The following is a 13,630-nucleotide window of genomic DNA, read 5'->3' on the forward strand; positions in this document are numbered from 1 at the left end:
TTATTTAACTAACGTACCTAGCTCAACGAAAGAAGAGAGAAAACGAAGGAAATGAAAATCAAAGCTAATGTGGAGAAAATGTGTGAGATAAGAGCATGAAATGGGAGCTAAGGAGTTGCATGTTCTTATATAGGAGTATAGTCTATGTCAGTTCTCGGAAAGCCCATTGCATTGAATATGACGTGTTCAAACGTTCATGTTTATCGGTTTCCGTTGGTCTAACAAACCCACACTTGGGAGTTTGGGGCATTTTCGGAGAACTTCCCAGTGAACGGAAAACAGGGAAGAGATGTGAAAAGGTCTTTAAATTGCAAGAAAAAAATGGCGGATCAAGGTAGGGTGCCGAAGCCTAATACCACAATTGGTCTAATTCTTTTTGAAGTTAGAATTAGATGTAATAAATACCCAAAAAGGTATGTCATTCAAAATACATTCAACTATAATCAAACATCCGTTTACCTACAAAAAAAAAAAAGAAGGCACTTGCACAAGAAAATGTCAATCTGACATTCAAAAAGGTGAATTACCCATCCTTAACATCATTCCAAAAAGCTACAACATGCCATCTCGAAGTACTAACCTTCAACCACCCCATCTTGAGGTTATCTCAAGTAAAGAGGTAGTAATGTTCACCCAATCTGACTAAAAAACCTAATTCTAAACGAACAACATGAGATTGCTCTAAAACTGATAGTTTCTAAAAAGTTTTATTTGCAACTCTACAGCACTCATCAAAGAAGGCACAAATTCACCCCATTTGCAACTATATAACACTCATTTGAGAAAACACAAATTCACCTCATCCTAAAATATGGACCATGCACCATAAAAAGGGATGACCTTTCTACAGGTTGACTTGACTGAACTACAATAAGCCTGCTGACCTATTCCAAAAGTTATTCCTTCATGCTTTTTCACATGAAGAGCCTCCTCCTCTCCTCCTCAACGGACTCACTCTAGACCTCTAACAGAAACCGTAGAAAATGCATCTCTATACCAAGAAATTGGTGGAATAAAATCTCTAATATTTTCCTTGAAGAATTTAAGCTTCTGCATGTATCAAATCCGATTTAGATAATCCAAGTTTGGTATGAATAATTTTCCTTTAATTTTGAATGAATTACTCGATTAAATAACAAATGTATTAATTATATTAGGAAATTAATCATATTGATTCAAACAATATTTAATATTTAATTTGATCTAATTATTAAATAAAATTTTATTATCCAACATAATGGTTTGTAACATTATATATATATATATATATATATATTGGTTAATTTTGATGCCAAATTAGAGAAATAGAAAAAGGGTCTTCTCTGTTTGGACAAGACCCTAGCTTGCTTGCTTGTTAAAATAAGATTAAGTATTATATAATAAATTATACAACTCAAATTTTGAATCTAATAATTCATTTTGCGGTTTTCCACGGACCCAACTAGATCCGTCCAAAAAGAGGAAAAAACGAGAAAAAGAATTTGAATTCAATATGAATACCACAAATTAAGGGGAAGGATATCAAAGTATTGCAAATTGGGAAGAGAGATATCAAATGAAAAAATAAATATGAGTTCTGTATAAATATTATACTTATTAACAATTTTATTTATAGAGAGTCGGTTAACCTATATTTAATTATTGTGAAGATCGGGAAAAAAATAAAAAATATATATAAAACATTTTTCCTTTTAATTATTCATAAAAAGGTCGAAAAGAAATTTAAATTTTAGAGGAATATATATAAGTCTAGTCTTGTATATTATATAAAGAAAAAAGTTTATAATTTTTAAAACTTTTTTTGTTAATCTTTTCAAGAACGATAAAAGTAGAGAAAAATTTATAAATTCTTTCATTTATTTTATTTTATTTTTCTATCTATTTCTTTCCCTCCAACTTTAAGGGAACATATATAACCTTAAAAGTTGGCTTAATGGGTTTCAAAATGTGTGTTTATATGGAAATTTTGTAACACACCTTCCTTTCTTTGATACTTCAAATAACTTCTCACATAATGAAATTGAGTCAGATGAAAAATAATAATCTATAAATATATTTGTTCTCGTAGAAGGGAAAAGAATTTTGTATGGGATAATAATTAAAGTTAAAGGGTAGATGAATCTATAATAACGACCACATATTTTACTTAATTGAGCTAAAATTACTGAGTAAATTTTAAAATTACTTTGAAAATTATATAGACAAGTTATCACTCAAAAATATCTTAGATACTTTAATATGATTTTAAAAAAGAAACAATTTCCATTTTTAGCAAATAGATTTAAGGTTCATATAAAATGCATATTTTGGCTCATAAGATATAAGCTTTTGTAATTAGATGACTGCATTGCAACGGTTAACATATTATTATTTATCTTTTAAGTAATCATGATAATTAATATTGTGACATTTCTAGAAAAATTTTAAAAATAATAAATAATTTTTTCTCAAAATCCATTTAATATTCATATGATTTTTTATTTTGTTTTTATTTTTTTTCAAGTTGCAACTATTATTCTAATTTTTTTCATTAATTTAATATTTTATTATTATTTTAAATTTTAATTATATAATAATTGTATGAGGCATATCCAAACTTGTATATCATGAATTTATGTACATACTTTTCTTCATATTTTTTTTTTCTTAATTTTTAACACCAAATTACTAAAACAATTTATTCACACACTGCACAAATATCAAATATAATTTTTTTTTCTTCACATTTTCATATATATGCAAGACAATTATATTGAATTTATACAATATTTTCATATTTTTATTGATATCTATAAAAATATAAAAATATACAAATATACAAATATATTCACAATAGGATGTTTAGACGGGTCTTGTACAATTAGTACAAAAGTATCTTATATATTTTTATGTAAGTCTTGTACATAGGTGAAAATATAGAGAGAAAAAATGTATTTAAGATTTTTAAATGAAATTTCTAATTATTTAATATCGAATACAAAGAAATAGAAAATTAAGAAAAATGTATAAATAGAAATGGTAAAGGGGGTTTTTGTACCTAAATTTTCAGGGACTGGGCATGCATCTTTGATCTTTGATGGATGTTTATGAAATTAAAAGATTCATCAACCCTCCAATGTGATTGTCCCATTTTATAATTGCCAACAATTAGAGGGAGAATAATTAATTTTTATTTTTATTTTTATTTTTTCCGTTATGTCAATTCTTTTCTGTGGACCCAGCCTAATAAAAAAATGCATGAAAATAAAAGCTATCTGTTGACTAGGTCCACCTTCCAGCCTTCATTTCATAGCCACGTCGAGAGAAGTTAGCACATATGATTTGAATCTTGAACCAATCACATAAGATGGTCTACAAAATCACAATAAAGTTCGAAAATATTGGGGGTTTTCCACATGACCATTGGCATCAAGGGAGGCCCCTCACTGACAGTACTGTACAGGAAAGAAACAGCAGTATACTTGAAGTGTCAAAAAAATTATTGATATCAGATTCACGAGAAATTGAAACACCACATAAATAAAATGACTTGATCATAGATTGCGCATACGGTCGTACAGGGTCCTCACTCGGCATGCCAAAAACATTTAATCAATCTGGTAGCTGTGATCAATGTTAAGCTGGGGTATGACTTCTCCATGATTGATGAAACGAGCCTCACCTCAAATAGTGGAAGACAAAAGGCCAACGCTAGCTTTGGAGGAATAGAAGGTGATGTGAAGAAGAAGGCCTCAAACATGGCAAAGCCACCTAAAAAATGTTCCTTCCATTAAGGTTTTACCATCCTCATACTTGTAGCTTGTGCTGTACTTTCTCTTGCCATTAATGAATACGGGCTGAAAGAAGGGTTACGGTGTGGAATCTTCCTTGTGGCTGTCTTTCTGGTCAATGATGTCCCTGCTGTTATGTAACTCAAGGAGAATAGGCAATTCCTCCAGTTATGATCTGATAGGCCGACAATGATATCCAATTTGATTTTGTCTGAAACGGGTAGGCTCATATTAGGCAGGATCTGTCCCTGTTTTTGGGGCGGCCAATTGATAAACATGTCAGTTGCTTGTGGGGAAGACATCCATGAGCAGTCTGCAGTGAATATATATATATAAAGAACAGATACGTACACAAGTCTGGCTCAACAACCTAACTTTATCCTTGATAATGCTGGTCTCCCAGTTGCTTTTGTGGTTCTTGTAGTGTCGTTGGTTTGCTACTTGAAACGTGGAATTCAGAATATGAGAATGGTAATCAGGAGTTCAATAACTTTATCCTTTCCCACGAACGCGCCTCGTGGCTTCATGCTTTCTAGTCTATGATAGCGACAAATGTGGTGGGCAGCGTCCGAAAAGAATTAGAATTGAACTTTCTGTGGCCACTCAAATATTGTTGATAATTTCAGTGTCACAGAAGAAGCAAGGAACAGAGGAGAGAGGTTGCGGCTTGCTGAGAATCAAACGACTTTTGATCGAAAGGATCGCTCAGGTTTAGCTATTTTTGCACCTTAAGTTCACCATTATTTCAGTCTTTCCATTTTTCTTCCTGATATTTGGATGTGTATTTTGGCTGTCTAATATGTTAAACCTGTTTCTCAGCTTCCATTTGCTTAGTCTCTGTTTGTTTTTCTTTTCTCTCTCTGTATGAGTTGCATTGTGATTATACTATTTATTTGTGTTAAAGTAACTCAAAAGAAAAAAAAAACTTCCCACCAGTTCTTAACTCTCATTGATTTTCATGGAGGAAAGACAGATTTAATCGTGTTACTTCTTTCACATGCTCTGTTTTCCTTCACTGTGTCTTCTGTCTCTGATATATCTAGCGTGAGTATCATGTTTGGAGTTGGTTGCCTGCATTGGGATGTCTTTGGGAGGAGCAATGGATTTATTGTGCTACCCAGCTTAGTCAGTGAGATGCATTGGTAGACTTTGGTAAGAGTATAGAGAACTATGAAACTCTGCTTGATAGTCTGTGGAAGACGCCTGACTGGGCATACATGAAGGATCATGTAATTCCAAAGGCCCAAGAATTCCAACAGCTAGTTGAAGTCCAAGAATCCGCTAGAATTCTAGTAGACATTGCCAATGGAAACAAACATTCTGGAAGCTACATACAGCAGCCTCATTGACAATGTTGAGAAACAGACTGGTAGTCTGTACTCTGTTTGGGATGTTCTCCCGAAGGAGATACCAGATCCTAATGCAAAGAATCCCGAAGATCGGGATGATGAGGAAGTGATCACGGACGCAGACATGAGACACTTGAGTTCGTTGCTTGAGAGAATGTCCTCTTTTGTTTCTGATCAGAAAGAGGCCGCAAGAGAGCTTGGGCTGCTCACAAAGAGGATGCTCTGTTTTGGACCCGCCAGTCACTCTTGAACCTCTGGTCAACGGCGTGACGGCAATTTGAGGGAAATGCTATAGTTCCCATGATGATTTGGTATCGATCTAGGCATAACATATCATGATGAGGTCATATGGATCTTGCTTCTTCAGTTTACCCTGTTGACTGCATCAACGGTATATATCAAGGATGAGTTTTCAGTGTAATTGATGGTTTGCTGCCCAAATATTTGGGTATTGAAGTTATGTGAAATGAATTGTCCAATTGAAGCTTGGGAGGCAATGCTAGAACTGCCATTATCTGCACTTTGAGCCCTGCACGAAGCCATGTTCAGTAATCTAGAAGCACTCTGTTGTTTGCTAGCTGTACCAAAGAAGTCACTACAAAAGCACAGGTCAATGTGGTCATGTCTGATAAAGCCTTGGTAAAGCATTTGCAAAAAGAATTGGCCAGATTAGAGAGTGAATTAAGAAGCTTCATGCTCATCTACTTAGAACAGGCTTGCTCTTCATCTCCCTTAGTTTTCAGAGCAAACTCATCTTCACATACACCACATGCCTTCATAGAAAAAAACTCTAAAACCTTCACCACCTTGCTCAACTGCATCAACTCCACAGACCCATTGCCCTTCAATATGATTCTATCCGATTATTGTCGAAGTGGGTTTTCTTTTTTGGCTCTGCAAACCTTCTCTTACATGCATACCAATGGGGTTCCTTTAGATACATATAGTTTTTGTTGTTCTTTAGTGGCTTCATGTTCCATGAAAAACGTTAAATTTGGTGCACAGATACATGCCCGTGTTGAAAAATCAGCAATGGTGTTCGATGAAATTCCTGTCAAGAACACTGTTTGTGCAAATGCACTATTGTCAGGTTATGGTGAGGCTAAGCTGTGGGTTGAAGGGCTTGACTTCGTTCGAAGGATGCGTTCATTGAATTTGAATTGTGATCATTTCACATTGTCAGCAATGTTACGCTCATGTGCTGGTTTGTCCGCAATTGAATTGGGTAAGCAGGTTCATGGGAGTGTGATCCGTAAGGTTTCTGATGTGGAAGCTGATGTCTTTTTGCAGAGTTCTTTGATTGAAATGTATGGTAAGTGTGGCTCAGTGGAGAAGGCTTGGCAAGTCTTCAATCTGGCAGGCTTTGGGTACAAGGGGGAGAGAAAGAGAGATGTTGTTCTGTGGACCTCAATGCTTGCTGTATGTGGTAGAAATGGGCATTTTGAAAAAGTAATTGAGTTGTACAAAGAGATGTTGAGGGAAGGGATAAGGCCAGACGGGGTGGCATTTGTGACTATAATCTCTGCTTGTGGACACACTAGCCATGTGAAACTCGGAATTGAGTATTTTGAGTCCATGGTCAGTGACTTTGGATTGAACCTCGCCCAGAATATTACAGGTGTGTAGTTGATTTGCTTTGCAGGGCTGGTGAGTTGGAGAAGGCATGGAAAATGGTGAACGAGATGACACCTAAAGAGAATGGCAGTTACAGTATCTCAATGTGGGGGGCTTTGCTTAATGCTTGCAACGAATTTGGAAATGTTGAATTGGGTAAATTGGCTGCTCACAAGGCACTTGAGATGGATCCTCATAATGTCGGGATCTATGTTCTGTTATCAAATATGTATGCTAAATTCAGTATGTGGGATGAGATTGGGCGGCTGAGGGAGTTGATGAAGGAAAGTGGTTTAAAGAAAGATGGGCTGCACTTGGTGAACCCGACGAGAAAAAAAAAAGATTAAAGAGACAAGGCCTCCATTACAGCAGGTTGCCACGTGTCCCACTCCTTTATTCCTTGCACACTTTCAAAATGGATTTCCAAAAAAACAAAACCTAATTCTTATTTGATTTTTTTTTCATTTCTCCTTATTTCTTGATCTTAAATAAATCTAATCTTAACAAAGCAATTTTAGCCATTTTCCTCAAGGCGTGCCTTTTTCATTTTGCTTATTTCCTATTATTGTTACTATTATTATTTTCATTTCGCTTTTTATTATATTTCATTTATTTCACCTTTTATTATTATTATTATTTTCTTTATTATTATTATTATTTTATCCTTATTGTTTTTAAAATAATCCATCAAAATCCAGCTTTCAAAGAGTTTTCCAAATTCCATTTTTGTCAAATAATTTATTTTCAATTTTTATCTTTAGGAATTTTTTTAGAATCACTCAAAATCTCATTTCCAATCAAATTTGCCGCCAATTTTCTTCGGCATGCAATTTTCATAATTTTCATGTTTTTTTTTTTTTTATGTTTTAAAATAAGCACAAATTTAATTTTGTAATTCCAATTGATGGAATTTACGGAATTAATTCATGCTAAAATAAACGGGCTTTGATGGGGGTCCCATATAAGTGAATTTATAATTGATTGATTGTTTGATTGATTTAATTGCCATGCATGATTGATGTTATTCTGCTCTATGACATGTTCAAAATTATTTCTTATTGTGGCTCGTTGCCCAAGTACATATTTATTCTCATCCTAGTCATTCTCTTTGTATGTTCTAATTCCCATATGTGCATGATCGATTCGGGTATCCATTGATTTCTTTGTTAGATGTCATGATTGCTTTATTTTATTAGTAGAGACCCGACTTTAGGAACTTAGAGGGGTGCTACGGTCTTTACCGTACCTTCCCGATAAGTAACCTGACTCCCAAACCCGATCCGGTTTTTCACATACCACATTTTCTAAAATAAGGAGTCACACTTAGGGTTTTTCTTTTTTATTTTGTTTACCATCTAAAAATGAAACAAAAATAAGTGACGACTCTAAGTCATTTTCTTAATCAATAAAAATCAATTTTTTTTCAAATAAAACAAAAATCGAGCTCACCATCGAGTAGGAAAACGCATGAGCCGAAATACAGAGTCCACAATAATACAAAGAAAAATTTTAATACTTTTTCTCCTCTTTTTATCCTGTATCTAGATATTAAAAAGTTATTTTACACGTATTTTCTTTTTCCTTTTTTTCTTTTTTTCTTTTTTTGAAATTTGACTTCTCTAACACCCCTAATTGCCAAAAAATTATGAATATCATATTCACAAGAAATTGATATATTAGGCATATATGATAATTTGTTCATAAATTATATAATCTACATGTTCGGTTTTCACTTTGCATGCCAAAATTGATCCTCCACATATTTCAACAATCATTTGCTCTACCTTTAATCCCTATCTTATCTCCCCACTTTCTTCTATATCTCTTTTATGTGGATGACGACGAAGTAAGCATGTGCCCCTCGTAGGAATGTGCATGGTTCTATCTATTTGGTTTCATATATTAAAATCAAATTAAATCCACCTATTTGATTTTGACATTAAAACCACCTAAAACATAACTAATACTAGAACCACCTAAAACAAGACTATATGAAATAAGCGCCCCCACGCCCTCTCAACCTACATGTAACCCACAACTAGGTACGACAAATTAACCGACCTGACCTATAAAAGAAAAGTTACCAACTCTTACTAAGAAAAATTATCAATTCATGTGATAATTAATCACGTCATGGGCTTTGACCTTCATTCCGATTATATAAGTGTTTGGATTATAAAAAGAACAAAGGATAAGAATCATAAAAACAATCAAAGAGGAAGAAGAGGAAAATTTTCTCTTGCTTTCATATACAATAAGAGCTAAATTAATTGAACTTATAAAAGAAATCAATTCCAATTTAATTTAGTTTAATTTAATAATAACAATTGATCTAATTTGATTTATTTTGTTGGAATTTGGTTTGATTTGGTTTTTTTGAAAAAAAACTAGGTAGGACAAGAAAATAAGAAAAACTTCTACACTTCAATTACAACCCCAGAACTCTCCCAACAGTACTACCAATTTACATAACTGAGAAATGGTTTGTCTGAAACAGGTATGCACTTCACAACCCATCCGATCGGCCAAGATAGGGCTGCCATCCCAATGCATGCGCCCCATTGTTTCCAACTTAACCTCTCTGTATCGGCAAATTTCTTCAAAAATTCTACCACAACCACCTCAAGTATAATGGTTATCCCAATTATCCCCCAAAACAACTTGTTTTTATGCATCCCCTCAAACACATTCTTTTTCTCCAGCTTCCTTGCATTGACTTGATTGAAAACCTGGCATAACACTGAAGTATTGAGGATCAAGGTATCCTTTACCTTCTCATTAACATCGAATATTGACTCTCCACTAAACTGTAGGGTCAAGACGACGGCTATCTGATATAATGCTTGGCCTAATATATTCCTCCACATTATGTTGGTAATAAGTGGCTGAGTCCGGCGCACAGGTGGCTCCTCCATGAGATCCTTTGTGGGCTGCCCTGTGGCAAAAGTTAGAGCACATAACGTGTCCAAAATCAAGTTCACCCACAATAATTTCAGCACTGTAAAGGGAACTTCACGTGCTGAAACTGCTGCTACAACGTTGATTACAAGGGCTGCAACATTCATTGTGAGCTGGAGCTGGACGAGTTTCTGGATACTGTCATAAACAGACCTTCCCCACCTCAAAACCGTGGCAACAGAAGTAAAATTATCATCCAAGATGATGATATCTGAGCTCTCCTTAGCAACTTCAGTGCCATGTATCCCCATAGAAAGTCCTATGTGAGCTTCCTTTAATGCTGGTGCATCATTTGTGCCATCACCTGTGACTGCAACCACATGACCTTTCTGTTTCAAGCACTGTACCATGAGAAGTTTATCAAAGGGAGAGGATCTAGCCACCACACGAATTTTATCAACTTTCTCCATTCTCTCTTCTGGGGTGTACTTCCGAAATACCTCACCTTCTACCACTGCCTCATTGTTTATGCCTTGATCAGGTCTTAGTATTCCACATTCAGTGGCTATGGCTCTTGCAGTGAAAACATTATCACCAGTGATCATTTTCACATTCACTCCAGCATATTGGCAATCTTCCACAGCTTTTCTCACCCCTGGTCTACACGGGTCCTTTATCCCTACCAGTCCTATAAGGGTCAAGCCATCTTCTTTTAGCTTTTGGGTGGCTTCTCTAATTTCATGTTCTTCCTCTGGAATCTGTTTATGTGCAAAAGCAATGCAGCGGAGGCTACTTGCGGCCATACCTTGAATTATTTGCTCAAATGTCATCCGTTCACCATCATCCATATCTTTCGTGCTTCCAGAAGCATCATAGTAACTCGAACACATTGCTAGTATCATCTCTGTAGCTCCCTTCCAGTGCACGTGGATTGTGTTATCAGCCTTACTCCTCACTAAAACCCCACTTCTTTTCTTCTCCGAATTGAAGGTTTCAACATGGAGAATGGTACAATTCTGCTTCAATATCTCCATGTCCATATTAAGTTCCAGTACAGCCCATGAAAGAATTGCTTTTTCAGTTGGACTACCGGAGAACTCGAACTTAGAAGATCCCGAACTAGCCTTGTAAACGCTACCAGTTGTGTTCAGGGCAACTCCTTGTTGAATCAGTTTGAGAACGTTTGTCGCAATTGAAGAGGAATCTTCAACAGGTTCTTTTCCAAGCCAATACTTTGTCACCTTCATCTGGTTCAGAGTGAGGGTACCTGTTTTATCAGTACAAATTGTAGTTGCAGAGCCCATGGTCTCACAGGCGGAGAGCTTTCGAACCATAGCCTGGTCAGCCATCATTCTCTTCATTGAATAAGTAAGAATGAGTGTGACAGCCAACAACAAGCCTTTTGGAATTGCCACAGCCAGAATGGTAAATGCGGCCGCAATGATTGTTACCATAGAATTCACCATATCAACAGCCTTTATGTTGCTGCCAATGAACTCCCGATTTCCATTCTCATCTTCTGTGTTGCCGGTGAAATAGCGAACCAACGACACTACGAGCACTAGAAAGGCAACTGCCATACCAACCTTACCTATTGATGAGGTAAGTTTGTTAAGCCTGGCTTGTAAGGGTGTTTGCTCATTAGTGTCGCGGCTGATTGTGCTCATCATCTGGCCCCATGTTGTGTTCATACCAACAGATGTCACAAGCATTTGAGCATATCCATCAGCCACTTTGGTTCCAGAAAACAAAAATGGATTATGGCTGCTATTAACTTCAACATGGTCACTCTCCCCGGTCATGCTGGATTCATCCACTTGTAGTGAATGCCCATCCAAGAACAACCCATCGGCAGGAACTTGGTCACCAATTTTTAAGCAAGCCACATCTCCAACAACGATATCAAATATAGAAATCTTCTGACGATGCCCACCTCGAACGACTTCAACCTCGATGTTGTTGCTGACTTCAGACAACTTTTCGAACTGTCTGTTTTGCCTGAAGTTACTCACAGCAGAGACAGAAACGACTAGAATGACGGCTACAAATATGCTTCCACCATCATACCACCCTTCTTTCAGCCCATGCTCTTTAATTCCAAAACCAAGAGACAGCGTTGCACAAAATAGAAGTATGAGAATGATGAGGTCCTTAAAAGCTTCCACCACGAAGTGGAATAAGCTTTTAGCAGGTGGCCTCTTGTATGTGTTTGAACCGAAAGCTTCCTGTCTGAGAGCAACATCGTCAACAGCGCCACTGATGCCATTTTTTATATCTGTTTCTAGAGCATCAGCCACGCTTTCAACTCCTCCAAATTCAAGAAGCAGGTCTACGTTTTTCTCCTTCACAATTTCAGTGAGAGTTGTCTGATCAATGCTTGAGAAGGCATCGGGCTTAACATTGAGGACAACAAAGGAAGGAGCAGCAACTAGAAGTTTGCTGCCATTCTTCTTCTCATTGAGAAGAGAATGTAAAACCCTGGCACAATAGATAGTAGCAAAGGCCAAGCGCCATCTCTTGTTGGGTTTGCTATGGGTGGTTGGCACATCGAGTTTGGGCTCTTTGCAATTCAAGTTAACATGCAAATTGTCGGACATGCTTCAGACAAACAAAAGGCTATGTAACGATGATGGGATGAAAACAAAGACAAACTATCAGAGACAAACGCAAATTGTGGAACAGATATCTAAGCGAATGAAACGAGAGTTAGAGGTCACATATATGGAGAAAATATCTGAGACAAAAACGTAGTGAGTATTGCAAGTGTCCATAAAATTGGTCAACCGAATCTTGTCGGCAAATAAGGTTCGGAAGGTGGAATGAGGAATGTGGAATGCGCCTTCCATCCGCCTACCTGGAAATTGAATTTTAGAATAATCAACAAATATTACATTTAGACAAAGTAGAGGAAGCGGGCAGTCTTTTAGATGGCAAAACGTATTGGATAGGCAATAGAGGTCGAGATGTTGTAAAAGGCCAACATATTCTTTCTCATCTTCTAATTTTGTATTCGGTGGAAAGTCAAAAAGTTCAAAACAGAATGTACACAAAAGCCTTGTCAACCACTGGGAGATTTGAATGGCTTCTCCGCTTACAAAAACAATAAAGCAAATAAAATACCTGGAAATCTATCAAAGTCTATCAATGTGTTGTTGGGCTCCCTCGCGTGAGGGAGTGTGGTTGTTGGGCTCCCTTAAGTGAGGAGTGTCATCTGCTTGGGAAACAAGTCATTACATTAATTAAAAATTAAATAAATAAAAAAAGAAAAAAAACAAAGAGAAGAGAAAAGAGAGAAGAAAAACGCATTTACCCGGATTTCATCAACAAGCCGATTTCACTTCATCTGTGATCCGATTGAGTTGAAATTTAGAGGTTTAAAACTCAGGTATCTACAATCTGAATGGTGAAGATCAAATTTTGAGCCCAATAACTAATGTTACTACCTATGAACAATAACGACGTTTTTGGTATACTTTCTTCAATTTTATTTGTTTTTGTCAAGAGAGATTGTATAATCCAAAACTATATGTGTTGTTGATGTATTTGGAATTTTTTAGAGATTATTCTAGAAAAGACATGTATAACTCATTTTATTGATAGTGGAAGTTTGAACTGAACTAGGTCCCGTGGTTTTTTCTTTCGCATTAAGGAGTTTTCCACATAAAAATTCTGATGTCTGATTTATTTTTCTATTGCATAAGTTTATTTATTTATTGCTGCTAGTTGATCCTGCCTATTTAGTTTTGCACAAAGAAAGGGTAAAAAAATTCTGATATTTATTGGAATATTGTGAATTCACCCTAACATGTGTTGCAGCCTGCATGCATGGACAAAAATATCTCTGACATATTTCATCGAAATATATTATAAATGAGGGGACATCTCAACCATGTGATATTTCATATTTATTTGCTCATCTTTCGTGGGAAAAGTGAGTTTTTATACCCTTAAATAAAAATAATAATAAAATAATAACCTTTTAAAAAATAATTTAAATTC

The 13,630-nt window shown here is 35.9% G+C and overlaps 1 protein-coding gene and 1 pseudogene across 1 annotated transcript; one reads left to right on the forward strand and one right to left on the reverse strand.

The window, feature by feature from the left end:
- Positions 1-4,715: 4,715 nt before the first annotated feature.
- Positions 4,716-7,280, forward strand: LOC117914248 (annotated as a pseudogene).
- Positions 7,281-9,189: 1,909 nt separating this feature from the next.
- Positions 9,190-12,228, reverse strand: LOC117914489 (putative calcium-transporting ATPase 13, plasma membrane-type). The gene has a single exon (XM_034829832.1). It carries the CDS (start codon positions 12,226-12,228, stop codon positions 9,190-9,192), a length of 3,039 nt encoding a protein of 1,012 aa, XP_034685723.1.
- Positions 12,229-13,630: the final 1,402 nt, after the last annotated feature.

This window comes from Vitis riparia, chromosome 5 (assembly GCF_004353265.1).
Source record: "Vitis riparia cultivar Riparia Gloire de Montpellier isolate 1030 chromosome 5, EGFV_Vit.rip_1.0, whole genome shotgun sequence".
Classification (NCBI taxonomy): Eukaryota; Viridiplantae; Streptophyta; class Magnoliopsida; order Vitales; family Vitaceae; genus Vitis; species Vitis riparia.